This window comes from Portunus trituberculatus, chromosome 37 (assembly GCF_017591435.1).
Source record: "Portunus trituberculatus isolate SZX2019 chromosome 37, ASM1759143v1, whole genome shotgun sequence".
Classification (NCBI taxonomy): Eukaryota; Metazoa; Arthropoda; class Malacostraca; order Decapoda; family Portunidae; genus Portunus; species Portunus trituberculatus.
Window position 1 is genome coordinate 24,564,585 of NC_059291.1, and position 19,838 is coordinate 24,584,422.

Consider the following 19,838-nt stretch of genomic DNA (forward strand, 5'->3'; position numbering starts at 1 on the left):
AGTGTAATCAGTATGTGAATACAGGCTATTTTGTGTGTTTCTCACCAAACTTTTGGTACCCATGAGCTCACAAAACTTAAGAAAAAATACACACTGCCAAGGAGCACAGACACATACATGCACAAAGGATGAACAACGATACACAACGCGGGCTGAATGTTCAGGTGGATGCAGGTAGCTGAGCGATTGCTGTGCCACCTACAGATGGCTATTCGTATCTTAAAAATATCATCGTATTTTGAGGCGTAAATTAAATGAAATTTTTCGTTGTATATAAAAAAAATTGTATGTTGGGGCATTCGTGTCTCGAGGTATTAATGAAGTGGAGTTCCTCAGGGTTCTGTCCTGTCACCCACTCTTTCTATTATTCATTAATGACCTTTTTAACTAAACTTCTTGCCCTATCCACTCCTATGCTGATGATACCACCCTATATCTTTCCATGTCCTTTCAGAGACAACCAACCCTTCAGGAAGTCAACAGATCATGCAGGGACGCCACAGAACGCCTGACTTTCGATCTTTCTAAGATTTCCGATTGGGGCAGAGAAAATCTAGTAGTTTTCAATGCCTCAAAAACTCAATTCCTCCATCTATCAACTCGACACAACCTTCCAGACAACTATCCCCTCTTCTTCAATGACACTCAACTGTCTCCTCTTCCACAATGAATATCCTCGGTCTGTCCTTTGCTCATAATCTTAACTGGAAACTTCACATCTCATCTCTTGCTAAAACAGCTTCTATGAAGTTAGGCATTCTGAGGCATCTCCAGTTTTTCTCGCCCTTCCAACTGCTTACTCTATATAAGGACCTTATCTGCCCCTGTATAGAGTACTCTTCGCATGTTTGGGGAGCTTCCAGTCACAGTTTTACTAGATAGGGTGGAATCAAAAGCTTTTCGTCTCATCAACTCCCCTCCTCTGACTAACTGTCTTCAGCCTCTTTCTCACTGCCGAAATGTTGCATCTCTTTCTATCTTTTATTGCTATTTTCATGCTAACTGTTCTACTGATCTTGCTAACTGCATGCCTCCCCTCTTCCTGCGGCCTCGCTGCACAAGGCTTTCTTCTTCCTCTCATCCCTATTCTGTCCAACTCTCTAATGCAAGAGTTAACCATTACTCTCAGTCATTCATACCTATCATTGGTAAACTCTGGAACTCCCTCCCTGCATCTGTATTTCCGACTTCCTACGACTTGTCTTCTTTTAAGAGGGAGGTATCGAGACATTTGCTCCCTAATTTTGGCTGACGTTTTTCTCTTTGTAGAGAGCCAACACTCAAGTGGGCCTTTTCTTTTTTTAATCTTTTTCTTTTTTTTGCCCTTGGCTGGCTTTCTTCCTTTCATAAAAAAAAAATAAATACTTAAGGTTAAACAATGAGACAAGTAACAATAAGTATTGGGAACAGAGAGTGTAAAGATGTCAGCACTGATATGTAGAGATACATTTTGATAATCTCATTCCACACATTTTGGATTATTATGGAAGAACTCATATACTGAATCTTTTCATCATGGCTACATACTCTAAATACAGTAATATGGTCAATATCACATTATGGTTAATCATACCATGCACTGATAATTTTTTGAGTGAGTGTATGAGGGTGAAAAGTGAAATAAATGGAGGGAGAGTTAAGGAATTGAACTATATAGTTCAATATCAACAAGTGTAGGGTACCGAGTGTAGATAGAGATAATTCAAGCAATAGGTAAATGATAAATAACTAGGCAATAGGAAATTCCAAGTATGAGAAAGATTTAGGAGTCATAGTTAGCTCCAATCTCGGTACAAGGAAGCAATGTATTGAAGCCAGGAATAAGGTAAATAGAGTATTGGGATTAATTTTTAGAAGTGTTAAAAGCAGAAGTCCTGAACTAATACTAAAATTATACTTGGCGCTGGTCAGGCCACATCTTGACTATGCGGTACATTATTCTGGTCCCCACATTATAGGAAGGATATAGCTCTGTTGGAGTCAGTGCAAAGGAGGATGATCAAAAAGAAACAGGGAATAAGGGATATTCCCTATGCAGTGAGACTGAAAAAAAACTCAATCTGCATTCCTTAGAGAGACATAGGTTAAGAGGAGACCTGATTGAAGTATTCAAGTGGTATAAAGATTTTAACAGAGGGGACATGAACGAAGTTCTGGGGATCAGTGGTGGGGACAGAACCAGAAATAATGGGTTTAATCTTGAAAAATTCAGGTTTAGGAGAGAAATGGGAAGAAACTGGCTTTCAAACAGAGTGGTTGATGAGTGGAACGGTCTCAGTAGTCAGGGCTGAGTCAATTGGGAGCTTTAAAAGATTTGGTAAGTTCATGGATGGGGATGAAAGATGGATTTAGGTAGCTTTGAACACACAGGGACTGCCATGCGTAAGCCTGGTGGCCTCTTGCAGCTTCCTTCTTTTCTTATGTACTTATAAAAAATAAATAAATAAATAAATAGACAAAAAAATGACAAGCTGAGATACCTCAAGTATGCCAAGAGTTACTCCCACCACTCCAAAACAACTGATCAGGGCACCATGTTTCCCTCAACTTTATGTCACTTGTATCAAAAAGAGATATTAGGTACATATTAATTTACTAATCCATATACAAAATATTCAAGTTTCTCTAATGCTAGTAAGTTATATTATCCATATAACAAACAACAGACAAAACCAACAAATTTTTGTCTCTGGTGTATTCCGTACCATATTTCGAGTTTTATAAGTTGCATTTCTGCCTTAAGTTTTGCACTATGATGCCTTCCTCTTGCAGCTCCTAGCGCATGGCTGGCAGTGCAGCCCGAGAATCGGACCTATCAAGAGGTTGAAATACACGTTGTTTTTGACAAGGCTCAGGAAATAAATGACCTGGATGATGCAGAGATCAACAAGGAGGAGAAAGACAGTGACAAAACCAAAGATATCAAGAGGACTCCATCTCCTTCAACTCGGCAGTCATGTCCAGTTATGCCCACGAGCAAGTCATAACATATGTGTGTGTTGACGGTAACTATTTATGACTCCCCATGACTGATGCCTTGGCTTACTTAGTGGAAGGCTATATCCATGAAGCATTCCCCTGCCCTCATGGCACCCTCCACAAAGGCATGCCAAAGATAAAAATGAAGAGCCTGGTAAGGTGTGTATTATGAGGTCTGTTGCATTTGGATTGGTTAGATGTTTGCAATTTTGCTTGAGGATTTCCACATGTAAATCATCCTCTGGTGCCACACTACATGTTGGAAAATGATCACTTGTACAAAATACTACTGCACTTTGCTGACATGTGAAGAGGATGTATGATGGGGAAAAAATAAGGCTTGATAAACAAACACAAAATACATGAGGGCAATATGATGCTAATCCCATTTCCCTCAGAACTAATTTTCTTTCCTTTCCCTTTTTTCTCTCCTTTCATGCTCACATCAAAATGAATGGTGATGCTTGAACTTTAACTTAATATTATTTCAACCATTGCTAACACACTCAAGTCACATTTCAACCTACTTTCAAGACATTAACTACAAAGATAGTGTATGCTGTTCATGTATGTGGCCTGCTACACCATGCTGAAGTTCCTGGCATGTAGTGTGGTAGTTCCACCAAGAATAATGGGACAAAGGGTGTGAATATTGTGTGGTGCTTTGGACCACCACATGTGGATTTGCTGGCCTGGCATACTACAGATAAATGGATAGGCAAAGCTAATCACTTAATTTTTTTCTGTAAGAAAGCCTACTGCTGCCACATTTTTTTTTTTGTGCACTACTTCAGACAGGAAGAAGAATAAACAGTAGTAATATGAGTATGTACTGCATGGTTTACTTTTCCAGTCTTATCAGATGAGTTAGCTTATTAGTTACAGCATGCAGTGAACAGATTCTACCATTCTAAGGAATTGTTGATATCAAAATCATCAGCAAAAAAATGTGAGGCATTGCATAGGACTAGTGGGTCATACCTGAAGGGAATGACCCCATCCAGCGTCTGGTGTATGGTTGGTGGATGTGAAAGAGCGAACCCCCGGGAGAGCAGTGTGGGGTGAGCCCGATACACCTGCAGGGCCAACTCTTCCACCAGATCAAGGTCATCATCTAGATCATCACCTGAATAAAGAGAGACATGTTCACATGAAAATTTAATCTGTTTAGATAAAGTACATCAGGTAAAGCATGGAAGAAAATAAAATAGTGATTTGTAGATTTAAGGTGGAGAAAATGTGCAAAATAGTACTGCCTAAGAGAATGAGAAAGAACTGATGCTCTCACTTACTGATCGGTATACATATCCTATCCTTGTTTTCAAATGTGAGGGAAAGCAATACTGTATTTCAACTAAAGCTCTTAATTATGAGCTACTGGATTATGCAAACAACAGTAACCTTGTGTCTTACAGCTGAATAATTTTTATTAGGAAAAAAGTAGATCTGGTGCATGTTTCAAAAGATGCAAATATTAGAGAGAGTCATCACACTAACACAATTCCTGTCAATTCTGATTTTCATCAACTTTTGCCTCTTTCCATCATCTTTTACCATAAGTATTGTCAAATGGAAGTAATTATCTTCATGGAGTGAGTTGTTGTCAACATTTGTTGTCAAATGAAAAATCATGTTTATTATATGAAGATACAGTAAATAAAACCTTTTGTGTTTTAAAATACAAATTAGAACAAATAAATTTTAAGTAAAGTAAATATGGAATTGTTGAATTTTACATAGTACTCGTATATTTGACTTGTGGATACATAACAGCATAGAGTGGCTGGCATGATTCAATAGTTGTCTACATTTTTGGAAGGTCTCATTTCTCTATTCCTGCAAGCTGGATACCATTTTAACTTATTTTGTTCATCTACAATTTACAAGAACAGGAACAGTTTGGTTGTCACAAATCTACACTTATGAAGAATTGAGGCTGACTGGGACAGTGGCTTGCCAGTGTGAGTTGCCAATTATACATTTCTGGTGCAATGTTACTTCTATGGGTAAGCTAAGATACTGCCATGCTGGGCAGGAAAGGTAAACAAGCAGCAGCTGGATGGATATATATATATATATATATATATATATATATATATATATATATATATATATATATATATATATATATATATATATATATATATATAAAGTATATGTGGGCAGGAGATTCTCTCTCAGGCATATTTCATTAAAGGTGATAGCCAATTTGGCATTAATGATTTTCTTTAAGATATTTTCTCTACACCTTAAAAGAGTCTTATTCTTTTTCTCAAGGGGCGTGATGGCTTCACCATAGGTATCCATGTCTGCTATATCTGGATTTCGGATCTCTTGACCCTTCCTCAGTAGCTGATGGGTTGGTGTTTCCTCAGACATGTCTGGAGTGGAAGTGACTCGCCGTGTGTCTGCGTTCCTCTTATACCCACCTGCCAGCTTCAGCAGCGGTAAGGTGTGGGCTACGGCGCCGCTGATTGGCTGGTTTGCTTGGTGCATTGTCTCTTGGTGTAGCTGCAGAGCTGGGTTGCCTTGATCTTCTCATGCTCGACAATGCTTGTAGGTCTACTGCTTGTATGTTCAACCTCGGGTTCTTTTCTTTTATGTGGAGGGCTTCTAGGATGGACAATCTCTTTTCGTCTGGGGAGCTGTTGATGATGTCAGTGTTGTCCTCTAATTCTTTCCTGGTGATGGTGATGTTGTGTTCTTGTTGCAAGCAGTTCTTTGGGGCTCCAGCAGTTAAGTGTAGTATTAGTCGCCGAGAAAGTTTTGTAGTAGTCTTGTCAATATAGGTTGTGGGAAGGACTTCACAGTTTCCTTGTTTGCAGGTGAACCTATATACGATATATATAGATTCACCTATATACGTCTCTTGGTGTTTGGGCTGTTCTTGAGGAGGAGATGGCTGGATTTCTCATTCTTGTAGTATATTTGTAATTTTACTTTTCCTCAAGGATCAGTTGGCTTAACGTTGTTCTTGACGATTCTTGTCATTATTCGTTCTTCTTCTTTGTGCACCGATGAGTAGAAGGCCCGGTAGAAGAGGACGATGTCGTTGTCTTCCGCGGTGGTGGCGTTGGCGTTGTACCATTTATTCAAAATTTTCTTCGTTTGGCGGATGATGTCATTCTCCCTTTGTCCGTTGTTGATTAGTACCTGGGTAGATCTCTCTATTTCTTGATGAACTTGACTCCAGGTGCTGCAGTGTGTAAGAGCTCGTCTTATGTATGCACTGATGGTGGAGTCTTTGTTTCATTGCGGGCATTCACTTTTACCGTTACGGCAGTGTCCGGGGTTTGTGGCCTTAACGTAGACTTCTGTGTTGAAGGACTCATCGGTCTGCTTCACGAGTATGTCGAGAAAGGGCATGGAGCTGTCTACACTGTTTTCTACGATGAAGTTAAGGCCGGAGGCTTACTGCAAACGATGTCTGATTTGTTCTATCTTGGCTTGGTTCGTTGTCTTGATGAAGATGTCGTCTATGTAGCGGCAGTAGATGTCTGGTTTTTCTGTTTCTTTGAAGACTTCGTCTTCTATGCTACCCATAAAAAAGTTAGCTAGTAGAACACCAAGGGGTGATCCCATGGTGACCCCATCAATCTGGCAGAACTTGTTTCCTCGGGGGCAGGTGAACGGCGCTTCTTTCATGCAGCATTCAAGTAAATCATGTAGTACTGCTTCGGGTATGTCAAGCACAGGGGTGGAGTCATTGTAGTACACGCGCTGAATAATGAGGTCGATGGTGCGGTCCACTGGGACATTCGTAAACAAGGATTCAATGTCCAACAAAGCGATGACTCCTTTGCTGTTACTACTCTTGATTATGTCGAGGAAATCTGTGGCTGACTGCACGGAAAACGTTGAAGGTATGTAGGGGGTGAGGAGTGCACACAATCGTTTGGCGATATCATAGGTTGGTGTAGGGATTTGCGAGATAATTGGGCAAAGTTTGTTGCCAGGCTTGTGGGTTTTGATATTCCCGTAGCAGTAACCCATGTTGTAGTCGCCGGAGAGCTTGTTAAACTTGACTGCCTTGCTAGTAGAATTGTTTTTCACGATGATCTTGTTAAGTTTAGTTTTAAGGGCTTCTGTGGGGTCCTTGGTGATCTTCATAAGGACCCCACAGAAGCCCTTGAGAGAGAGAGAGAGAGAGAGAGAGAGAGAGAGAGAGAGAGAGAGAGAGAGAGAGAGAGAGAGAGAGAGAGAGAGAGAGAGAGAGAGAGAGAGAGAGAGAGAGAGAGAGAGAGAGAGAGAGAGAGAGAGAGAGAGAGAGAGAGAGAGAGAGAACCTGGAGCCATGTTTGTTTACTGTCAATAGAAGTGCAGATGAATAGCTGTAAGTGTATGATGGGAGCACCTTCAAGAAATTGTAGAAGGGCAAAGTTGATGAAAATGTGCTAGTGTGATGCTGCCTTTACTCTGTCCCCATTTCCTCAGAAGATAAAATATTATGATGGACTTGATGAGAAAGAGTACACTGGATTTTTACTGGAAGAACATGAGGGTGCATCCATTTGGAGTGAAGAAATATATAAAAATGTATTCATTAACTCCAAAAATGCAGTACTGGAATTCTCAGCTGAAGTAATTTCTAAATAGAGTTTTTAGATGTCCTTCACAAAAATACAAAGCAGAGTAGAGACTAAAGCAGAATTATTGACCTGTTATGGGAGGAAGACAGAGGTCCTTCTTGATGAGGGAGGCAGCACAGAGGCCACCAAGGTACGACAGTTCCTTCTCCAAGTGGCGGATAGAGTCTGCAGGGGATGGTGGCCACTCATACCCCACCAGCAACACTCGGAACCCATATGTGTTAGCCCGTTCGTCCTTCACATAGTCTGATGCTGTCTCCAGTGAAAATACAACCTCATGCCCTGTTATGAGTGAAAGGGAATTAGAATGATTCAGAAATACTAATTTTTGTTATGTAAAAGGGAGAACAAAAGAATATACAAAAGCCTGCTGAGATATCAATCTGAGACAACAAAAAAGATGCTAATCTCTAAAAAGATCAAAAGACCAATAAAAAGAATAAAAAAAATGGCCTGCTAAGATGCCAGTTTTAAAAGAAAGGTCAAAAAGAATCATCCAAAATTGTGGATGTCCTGAAACCTCCATTGAAACTACTCTTGAAGCTCTCTCTCTACCTTACTGGCTACAGTCCTTTCATTCTCAGGTATAGCAGGAGTACATAACTAGTCACAAGGACAGACCAGTTATCATAGGATGAGTCATGAACGGTGATGAGGTGTGTCAAAGACACTGACCATATGTTTTCTTTGAACTTTATCCTATTTCCAATTTTTCTTATTTTGTATTTCCTCTTTGTACACTACATTTCCTGTGAACGTTTGTTGAATATCAGGCATATTTTCACTTCCTATTTGTTATAAATTCATGCACAAGCTGAGATTCTTTCTGAGTTTTCTATTATCTTCGGGATTTTACTTTATCTGCATTACTGAATTAGGTGAACCAATCATGTCATTCCTGAGAGATGGTACCTGGCAGGACAATGGTCTGGTGTGGCCAGTTCTGTGTGCCAGAAAATTTGTTGAGCACAGCCCAGTAGGGGGGTGGGGCTCCCTCCTGCCCCTGGGATATCTGGGCAGTGCGCTCTTGTCCTTCTGGGGATCCTCCTGCTCCTCCAGGCATCAGACCACTCATTTCTTTCATGCTCAGGCTTGGGATGTAGATCTAAGAGTGGAAAGAACAATATCATCTTAGGAATACAAATAATAAAAATATCTCTTGACAGAAACTCTCCCTATAAATGAGGCAGTAATTCTTTACAGGAGTATACCTAGAAAGAAGTATATTGATGTATGGTGTGCCAATCTGATGTTGAAACCTGCACTTTCTTGATAATCCTTCCAATATTGAGACCAAAAATTCTAGACATAATTTATACTTATGTCAAGACATTTGCACAAGAATCATGAAAAAAGACAATTAAAACCATATGCAATAATACAATAATATAAACAACATATTCAAGGCATTATCTTAGAGAAAAAAATAAAAATAAAAAAACGTTTTAAGCTGCATTACAGTTATAGAGCAGGGCAGAGCATGTGAGGAAACAAAACAAAAGGTGGCAGCAACAGCAGCTCAACACACCTGCAATGAGTCCTCTGGCTGGGCTGTGCCACATTGAGGGTCAAACTCAAGGGTCATCCACTGAACACTGGATGGGAAGGTCACTCTGGTGGAAGAGAGCAACATTAGTATGATAACTAAACAAGTATCCAGAAGAGAGCAACATTGGTATGATAATTGTAAAAATATCCAAGATAACAAGTCAATACAAAACAAATCTCTCAGAACATATCTTGGTTAGTCTATGTCGCTTTTAACATTGCGAATAGAGCATCCTTAAAGAAAATCTTTCTTTGCTCAGAAAAAATATGTGAATAAATAAATATATGAATAAATAGATATTACATAAAAATATGAAACTATATATATTGATCAAAACCAAAGTGAAGCTGAAAGTTCATGAGTATTAAGGAGCGTGATATGAAATATGGGACTGACCTAAAATTGGCAACAGCAGCAGGGCGGTATGGGTGATCACTCTCCACCCAGGCGTAATGGTGGCTGGTGGTGGTGTGGCAGTCCTCCATGGTCTCCGGGATGGCTGTCTGCTGGGTGACTAGACTGAGGTTGTTGAGAGCAGCCACATGTGGGAGGATCTCCTGGATCAGACCTAACACTGACACAGCACTCTGCACCAATACAGGAAAAGTTGTGGTAAGGTTAATCATGAGTGTACAAATTATATATTAGTTTATATTTCACAAAATTGACTAAACTCTACATACCCCTGCCTGTTTCTGCACTAATACAAGGAAATCTATGGCATTAATAAAAATCAGAGGCACTAAAGACAGGCTACAGTGCAATAAAGGTCCATACACACCCTGGGATCTGAGGTAGCAACGGGGCCAATGTGTGAAAGCACAAGAGGAAGCAGCATAGTGATGAGAGGAGCCGTGCCCAGGACCTCAATGGCAGACTCATCCCCCACCCCAAGGCCCATGATCATGAGCTCCGTGGCCACCCGCACAATGCTGCCGGCCATGGTGAGGGCTGACTTTCGTGCCTGCTGTTCTGCAATTTCCCTGGTGCTGCGCTGGCTCTCAGGGTCCTGGGGCATGCTGTGAAGTGTGAATTGTTCATCTATCACTGCTGTTTTTTACACTCAGCAAAGTCAAGTGCTGTGTTCATAAAGATGAATTATAGAAAAAAAATAATAAATAGACTCATGACATGGGTACAGATTACGGAAATGAAAAGATGATTAGATAAATATGTAGTACACTCATGGGAACCAATTACAGATATGCAAGAAAAGATTAAAAGAATACTAGACTCATGAAATTAAACCAAATCATAGAAATTATTAAAAAACATGAGACCCATGACAAAAAAAAAAAAAAAAAAGGAATAAAAGAAATAGTTGAGAGATGGAAGCCACAGAAAGGTGATGTCACACACAGTAAGCCCAACCTGTAATACATGATGTGAGGTATCTGGCCCCGGATGTGGTTGGTGCCATTGACTGAGAGGCTGCAGGCAGAGAAGGTGAAAGTGGTGCCATCAGGACCCTTGACGGAGGGCACCCCACCGTCCCCGTTGCTGGTGCGGCCGCCATGGTTGCACAGGCGGATGGCGTACTTCACTCCTTCCTATACAGAGAAAGATGTTTCATTGATCACACCACAAAGACAGATGGCATACTTCACTCCTCGTACAGAGATAGATATTTTCTTGGTTGCAAAGATACACAGATAGATACAGCTTACCCTCACCTTGATAATCACAGGCTCTCCTAAAGTGAAATACAACCAACAAACAGATAAGTACTCAGAAATATTAAGTAACAATGCAGACTGGCCTTACCTTAATGGTCACGGGGCGCTCAAACTTGATCTCCACTATATCAGCTATAGAATCATCTGGCCCAAAGGTTCCACGTGCCATCTCAATAACATTCCAGCGTTCCAAAGTGTGTGAGGGGTCCTGCCCACCACCACCACCACCACTACCACCACCACCCCCGCCACCACCACCACTCTCATCCAAGATCTCCACTTCATAGTCATAGGTGCCTACACCACCAAACACACACACACCAGCTACCACTATTCCTGGTCGGTCCACTGAGAAGCATATGGCATCTGGTGAGCCATTGCCTGTGTTCCAGGTACGACTCTGGGAGGTGCGAGTGAACCGGGGTGGGGTGATGTGCAGCACTCGGCCCCCTGCAGGCAGCTCATCCTGTTAACAATATGCTTGTGTAACTTATGACGGAACTCTGAAGGAAATTAAAGAGCCATCAAATATTCCTCCTCCATACTTCTATATAACTCTTAAGCTACATTTTGTGTTAATTGGAGCATATGGACCTGATGTATTAGACTATTCACATTATCCTCCAGAAATGGTAATTTCATAACAATATAAGAACATAGGGAAAACACTAGACACATGGCAGACCCTGAATGAAACATGCCTCACCTGTTTCCAGCTGTCAGCCCCATCCACAAATTTGCGTAGTCTTTTACAGCTTCTTTATCATTCATCGCTAAGGACTTAATTAGTGAGTTGACATATTCCATTCATCTACCACTCTACTGAAAACCAATTCCTTCCTATTTGTTTTCCAAACTGAACTTCATTAAGCTTCAACCCACTATTTGTTGTAGCAATTCTAAAAAAAAAAAAAAAGAACCACTCAATAAATACACAAATATCTCACACACCTCGGCAGCATTGGTCTCGGCAGAGAGCTCGGCCACCGTGGCAGCCAGGAGGAGGCAGGTGTTATGGACAAGGCCTGGCAGGGGGACGACCCGTTCCCCACGTAGTGCCTGACGTACGCTGCCACACACCACACCCAGCAGCCGGTCCAGCACTTCACGGAATGTCCACACTACTCCTGCACCATTCTCTGTGTGCTGGGATGGGAGAGACAAAAAGATAATTTGTTGTCTCTCTCTTTCATTGCAGAAGCTTTAAGATAGGAATTGGTTAAGGTATGGAAAATTTATAATACAGGCAACCCCCACTTAACAAAGGTTCACACAATGAAATTTCGCTACAACGAATGTTTCCTTTTACTACCATCTGCACGTATAACGAACACCAAACTCGCTTTAACAAACTTTTATCCAGGTATTTTTTTCCAAGTTCGAAAGCCCCGCTGTATCACGCATGCCAACAGGCTTTTGAATGCACCAGCGCCTCTCATGAACAAAACGTGCACCACTCACTCCCATACCCTTTCCCACTCTTAGTTCAGAACAATAACAGTGAACACCTTGCAACCAGCCCTGCAATGTCGCCTAGTGTTGCCAAGAAGACTAGGAAGTCTTTTACTCTCGAAGTGAAGCTGAATATTATTCACAGACACAAGAGGCGAGAAAACTAATAGCACTGCTTGCCACCATGGCTTGACTCCATCTACTGTCTCTACTATTATCAAGTCAGCAGACTCTATTAAGAAGGCTGGTGAGACCATATCTTACTTGCAAGCTAAAAAAACACCCGAACTCATGACTCTGCAATGAAAGAAATGTAAAGCCTTGTGGAAATGTAGATAAGTTTTGTATGCGGTACAATGATACGTCCTTTGTTTACATTCCACAGGTTGCCAGTTAGCATTTTTCCCGCTTCACTCTTCCTCCCTTCATAAATTTAAGATCATCAACATTATAAAGTTACTTACATACATACAGTAGTGTATATTATAAATTAAACTACTTAAATGTTTAACTTCATAATTTTTACTTTCATTAAACCTTTTACTGTACTATGATGCACTCTTGCTTTGTTTACTCTCAATGGAAGTTCAAGTCAGGGGTCAAACTTGTTATACTTGGTTCGCTTAACGAAAATTAACACAACGAATGGTTTCTTAGGAGTGTAACCCATTCGTTAAGCAGGGGTTGCTTGTACTTAACTCTATCCCTGTCCCAGCATCCCAGCATATTGTAAATAAATTTGAGATAGAAATGTATTGCAGATTTCTTTTTCTATATATAAAAGAGGAAATTATATTCATCTTCTCTGAATCTCTCATGCTCACACCTCTTGCTATTTTAAAAAGAGCACTCAGCGAGCTTTAACCAAGCAGGCATAGGAAATTCCCTGAAATGTAGCTATGGTGCAATAAGAATACCTGAACCAGTTTGAGAAAAATATTATCTAGATGCAGTAAGAGTAGATAAGGAATAAGAGAATCTTAGATGAACTAAGTAGTGCAGAAAGTTGCAGGAGCCAGTCAGTAACAGCCACACAGAAGGCAGAGGAATATCAATGCCATCCTCCTGCCTTATGCTATCTCACATCACTCTCTTATTCACACATAGTACATGCTGGCACAAAGCATCAGGCAGCAGGAGCAGAGGCTTACATGTATCTTATAGGTCATGTGCTCCACCAGCAGGGGATAGCGGTACAGGTCACCAGGCTGCAGGGTGGACAGCGCAGCATTGTCTGCCGGGGATGGCCGGTGGGTCACCTCAGCGTCTGGGTCAGTCAGGATGGGACAGGTGGCACGTAGCTTGACAGTTGGGGAGCATAGTGAGGCCAGCACAGCACTCAACAGCCGGTCATTGTCCCTCGTTTCCTCCTTTACCAAGAATGGGTGAGTAATATGAGGTGAGGGGAGCTCTCAACATTAACCTGTTGTCTATTTTCTTTTTGGTGAAGAGAACCTATATTGATTTTTCATCTATTTTACTTTTTAATACAGAATTTGACCACTCTTTGAAAAACTGGCACCTTTAGTGGGTGTTTTTTACAGCTTTTTTGTTGACAAAAGGACAAAGTTTTCTAACATAAAAAATACTGAATTTGTCTATTCTATATTTTTTGGTGAGGAGGATCTTCACTAACCATTTGTCTGTTCTACTTTTCTGGTGAGAAATTTGTATCCTAAAAAAGAACATAACAAGAGCAAAGGGGTTCTATATATAACCGTATACAAAGGGTGCAGGAATAAAAATAATCCTTCGCAAGATAATCCAAGAAGCTAAGGGATGTGTGGGACAAACTACTAGACTGACCTTAGTAATGATGTCGCGAGAGAGCAGTAGGTCACACAGACATGACCACTTGAGCTGGCCAGTGGGGTAGAAGGCGTGGAAACATGACACGAAGGTCTTATGGCACTCATCCAGTACCACCACCACCATCCTGCTTAGTGGCCCAAAGTCTGGAGGGAACATGAAATCAACAAGCCCAAGTTCTGTTAGTTACCTACTTACTGATCTAGGAAGAATAATGAAGATTTTCTATGGTGGTATATTACAACAGACCTAATACATCAAGCTTTTCATTCAATTATTTAATATTTAACAATTCAGAAGCAATACAAATAAGCCACAAATGGAGAGAACATAAATCCAACAAGTCAACTTCTTCATTCATTATTTCCCCATTTATTGATCCAGAAAGAATAGATGCTATCATATTTCTTAAGGCCAAATTTCTGGAGGGGACATGAAGCCAATAGGTCAGGTTCTTTACCTCCTATTACCTTTTTATTATTCCAGAAAGAATAGAAATGTCTTTTCAACACAACGATCTCACCTTTACCATTACGCATCTTGCCCTTCCTGGAATAGAGTGATGGAATGGGGTCGGAGAGCATTTGTCGCAGGAGTCCCCTCACATCAGCCACACTCTCAGCCAGGCAGCCCTTCTCCCCATTGTTGCGAATTGTCCGAACTGAAGCAGGGATGATTAAATGATGAGCAGAGAGAAGCCATCAGGTCAATGAATAGTTCTTAGTGATTCTTAAGTGTTTCATCACCTAGATATAGTTAGGAGAGAATGCTAAAGGAATATATAATACATGAAATACAATGATAAAAAGGCATGATGAATCTAATATGTGATTTACTGAAAAACAGAAAGAAACTGTCATGTCAATGACAGTTTCTTTCTGTTTAGTTACATTCTTAATGATTCTTGAGTGTTTTATCATCCAGGTGTAGTTCAGAAGAGAATAAAGAAGGAATAAGTAATACATGACACACAAGGCTAAGAACTGACATGGGAACTCTGGCTTTTGAGAGATATTATTTGTATTGATAATTTTAACAATACCTATATATAATATGGCAAAGGAAATCAGGTATAGAATGAGCAGATGTAATATAAGAGAAATTAGATAGACACAAGAAGCCAAGGAATGATAAAAACATGAATATACTCCAAAGACACAACAAGAAAAGGCAGAATCAGAGATATATATTAACTTAAGATATAATATAAGGAAAGAATAATGAGATACAATAAGCTAGGGGCCAAAAGAAATATGATGACTGTCCTCCAAAGACACAACAAAGGAAGACAAAAAGTCAGAGTACACATTACCAAGAGACAGCCGGTCACCACTCAGCAGTACCACAACCACAAAGGCTCCTAACTAACCTGAATTTGGGTAGACTTCATTGATGTAGATCCTCAGGAGGCGCAGGCAGGCACAGCAGATGTACACCAGCCGCTGCAGGTCCAGCATGGCCACTGTGGGACTCGACCCTCCACTGGTAACGTGACTAACATGCTGAGGGGAACACAGGCAGGATGATCCATTAATAAGACACCAGTTTTGAAGTAGGTGAAATTGTAATTTTTCTGATATCATGAGGTATAAAAACTAAGAAAGTTTATATTTCCAATTAAAGTATCCTACAGTAAGCCCCCATACTTGACGAATTAATTAGTCTGGCGAAACTACTGCCAAATGCGAATTTCACCAAGCACAAGTTCTTTATACCATATAAATTGCCTAAAAATGCCTCAATCAGTCTTTGGTCATTGCCAAAGTCCCTCTTTTGAACTCTAAAAACTATTTTTCAAGCTGATATAAAATATTTTGCCTTCACATATTAGAACACATGTACAAAACAGACCAATAAACAATAAATAAAGCTAATAAGACATGATATAAAGGCTGTAACTCCCGCTTTTCCACCCATTTCCCTCGCCCACTTTTGTCCTTGCTGCCACCACCATTGTCCTTACCCTTACCGGTACCACCTGTTGCACTGGTTCCCTCGCCCACTTTCATCCTTGCTGCCACCACCATTGTCCTTACCCTTACCGGTACCACCTGTTGCACTGGTAGAGGCCATGTTGGCAGAAAATCGCCAGAATTCTGCCCCAAGCTAGCAGAACAGAGGGTAGCACAAACAAAATCGCTGATAGGTTTAGAGGGAGGTCTAACGTCACCAGGGAGCCGTGTGGTTCACCATGCGCCCGCCAAGTTTGAATTCAAATAGCCAAGCGTGCACTTGGTGGTCTGTGGCCACCTTACCACCAAAAGTGAATTTTGCCAAGCTGAGATTCGCCAAGTATGATTTTCAACAAAACACAAGATCAGTGTGCAATATAGTGGTCCATGAGACTATTCCTTTTCGCCGAGACTGTTCCTTTTCAGCGGGGGTTGACAGGGCTGAGAGTGTGAATAACATGTATGAGTGTGTGGTGCTTTGACTGAGCCATGCTGTGTGGAATTGTTGGAATGGTGTATAAATTCAAAGGCAAATTATTTTTATTATGATAGTCTTAGGGTATGGATGCACAGCATACAGTTCCGTGGGAGGGTGGAGGATAGTGGAATGCCTAGTGGGTCAGAGACAAGAACCAATATATGTTACCTATGATGAGTGGCCATACCAGACACAGGTAGCAGGTTTGGAGGCAACCCACTATCCGCATCCAGTATGGCCACTCACAGTACAAAACATATACTGGTTCTTGCCTCTGATCCACTAGCCATCCCACTACCCTCTACCCTCCCAATGAATCATGTGCAGTGTGGCTATACTCTAAGAGTATGAATGATGTGTGTATGAGTGTTTGATAGTTTGTGTGATATTGCCAGCCTGGTATACAGATTGACAGACTAAGATTGTACTACATATTGTTCTACCCCTCACCTCCCCAACACAGGTCCTGAGGGTGGTCCACGCCCAGCCAAGAAGGTCAAGTAGAGACTGAAAAACATCCTGGAACAAAAAAAAACAAAAAACAACATCATTTCAGGACGTTTGTTAAGGTGTCACAGTTCTCCCACCCCACTAAAAACACACACACACACACTTCAAGGCAGCGAGAAATTAATATGTTAAGGTGAGGAAGGAAGAGGAAAAGAACTTTGAAAAGGACATTGTCGAAAAATGTAAGGAGCAACCAAAATTGTTCTACAGATTCATAAATGGAAAAATTAGGCAAAAAGAAACAATAGAAAGGTTAAAGAAGAGAACCGGATGGTGGAAGACCCAAAAAGTATGGCAGAACTATTAAATAATAAATTCCAGGAGGTCTTTACTAAGGAATCGAAATTTGAAAGGCCACAGGGTAATAGAGAGACAGTCTATATGAAAGAGATTAGAGTAACCAAGCTTGAAATAAAAGAGTTAATGAAGGAACTGGATGAAGAGAAGGCAATGGGACCGGATGAAGTCTCAGGCAGAATACTGAAAGAATGTAGGGAAGAACTAGCAAGTCCTATATACATCATAAAATGCTCAATAGAAAATGGAACAGTAGAATGGAAAAGAGCTGAGGTGGTTCCCATATATAAGAGCAGAAGGAAGGAAGAACCTTTAAATTACAGACCGGTATCACTAACTAGTGTAATATGCAAGATGTGTGAAAGAATAATAAAGAAACAATGGATCGAGTTCCTTGAAGACAACAAATTAATATCAAATAGCCAATTTGGTTTTAGAAAAAGACGGTCGTGTGTAACTAATTTATTGAGTTTCTATTCTAGAATAGTTGATAGAGTACAAGAGAGAGGGATGGGTTGACTGTATTTATTTGGATTTAAAAAAGGCATTTGACAAAGTGCCACATGCAAGATTACTATGGAAGTTAGAGGAGAAGGGTGGCTTAAAAGGAAGCACATTGAGATGGATAGAAAATTATTTGAGGGAGAGAAATAAGGACAGTAGTTAAAGATATGAAGTCCAAGTGGAGAGCAGTAGAAAGCGGAGTGCCACAGGGGTCAGTATTGGCACCAATACTTTTCCTCATTTATATTAATGACATGCCAGAAGGAGTGAACAGCTACATAAATCTGTTTGCAGATGATACGAAACTGTGCAGAGTTATAAAGCAAAAGGAGGATTGTGAAATACTGCAAGAAGACCTAAATAAGATCTGGGAATGGAGTAAAATGTGGGAAATGGAATTCAATGTGAACAAAAGCCATGTCATGGAAATGGGAAAGAGTGAAAGACGACCTGTGGGAATCTATAAGATGGGAGATGGAGTAGAACTGGAGAAAGTAAAAAAGGAAAAGGACTTAGGAGTGACGATGGAAGAAAACAATCAACCAGTAAGCCATATTGATAGAATTTTCAGAGAAACATATAATTTGCTAAGGAATATTGGATTAGCATTTCACTACATGGACAAAGAAATGATGAAGAAATTGATAAGTACTATAATAAGACCTAGATTGGAATATGCAGGAGTTGTGTGGACCCCCCATAAAAAGAAACACATAAGGAAATTGGAGAGACTACAAAAAATGGCTACAAGAATGGTTCCAGAATTTAAAGGGATGACATATGAGGAGAGACTAAAGGCTATGGATCTACCAACCCTGGAACAAAGAGAGAGAGGGGATCTGATACAAGTTTATAAATTGATTAACGGAATGGACCAAGTGGATAATGAGAAACTGATCCTGAGAGAAGAATATGACATTAGAAGCACAAGATCGCATAGTAAAAACTGAGAAGGAAGATGTCTGAGAGATGTTAAAAATATAGTTTCCAAAAGATGTGTTGAGACTTGGAACAGTTTGAGTGAGGAAGTGGTGTCAACAACGAGTGCATAGTTTTAAAGTAAAATTGGATAAGTGTAGATATGGAGATGGGGCCACACGAGCATAAAGCCCAGGCCCTGTAAAACTACAACTAGGTAAATACAACTAGGTAAATACACACACACACACACACACACACACACACACACACACACACACACACACACACACAGGGTGGCTTAAAAGGAAGCACATTGAGATGGATGAAGAATTACTTAATGGGAAGAGAAATAAGGACGATAGTTAAAGATATGAAGTCCAAGTGGAAAACAGTAGACAGCGGAGTGCCACAGGGGTCAGTATTGGCGCCAATACTTTTTCTCGTATATATAAATGACATGCCAGAGGGAGTGAACAGCTACATAAATCTGTTTGCGGACGATGCGAAACTGTGCAGAGTCATTAAACAAAAAGAGGATTGTGAAATACTACAGGAAGACTTAAACAAGATCTGGAAATGGAGCAAAAAATGGGAGATGGAATTCAATGTGGACAAAAGCCATGTCATGGAAATGGGAAAAAGTGAAAGACGACCAGTGGGAATCTATAAGATGGGAGATGGAGTAGAACTAGAAAAAGTAAAAAAGGAAAAGGACTTGGGAGTGACAATGGAAGAAAATAATCAACCAGTTAGCCATATTGATAGAATTTTCAGAGAGACGTATAATTTGCTAAGGAATATTGGAGTAGCATTTCACTATATGGACAAGGAAATGATGAAGAAATTGATAAGTACTAAAATAAGACCTAGATTGGAATATGCAGGAGTTGTGTGGACTCCCATAAAAGAAACACATAAGAAAATTAGAGACTACAAAAATGGCTACAAGAATGGTTCCAGAATTTAAAGGGATGGCATATGAGGAGAGACTAAAGGCAATGGATCTACCAACCTTGGAGCAGAGAAGAGAGAGGGATCTGATACAAGTTTATAAATTGATTAACGGAATGGATGAAGTGGATAATGAGAAACTGATCCTGAGAGAAGAATATGACTTTAGAAG

General features: G+C 40.4%; 2 protein-coding genes across 3 annotated transcripts in view; one reads left to right on the forward strand and one right to left on the reverse strand.

Annotated features, from left to right (window-relative positions):
- The window catches only part of LOC123514290, a 38,809-nt gene extending 35,005 nt beyond the window's left edge, over positions 1–3,804 (forward strand). Inside the window, exon 12 of one of the 2 annotated variants that reach the window (XM_045272099.1) lies at positions 2,773–3,804. In XM_045272099.1, coding sequence (XP_045128034.1) covers positions 2,773–2,987 — 215 coding nt within the window. In that variant the 3' untranslated portion in view covers positions 2,988–3,804. The remainder of the gene's footprint in view (positions 1–2,772) is intronic. The other variant, XM_045272100.1, reaches the window with a different exon arrangement.
- LOC123514289 (E3 ubiquitin-protein ligase MYCBP2-like) overlaps positions 1–19,838 on the reverse strand; it is a 299,710-nt gene that overhangs the window by 198,654 nt on the left and 81,218 nt on the right. Inside the window, 14 exon segments of the mRNA XM_045272098.1 lie at positions 3,961–4,105; positions 7,637–7,849; positions 8,480–8,672; positions 9,096–9,180; positions 9,513–9,703; positions 9,898–10,135; positions 10,488–10,666; positions 10,881–11,258; positions 11,744–11,938; positions 13,396–13,614; positions 14,051–14,199; positions 14,577–14,714; positions 15,423–15,555; positions 16,934–17,002. Of these exon segments, the coding sequence (XP_045128033.1) occupies positions 3,961–4,105; positions 7,637–7,849; positions 8,480–8,672; positions 9,096–9,180; positions 9,513–9,703; positions 9,898–10,135; positions 10,488–10,666; positions 10,881–11,258; positions 11,744–11,938; positions 13,396–13,614; positions 14,051–14,199; positions 14,577–14,714; positions 15,423–15,555; positions 16,934–17,002 (2,525 nt within the window).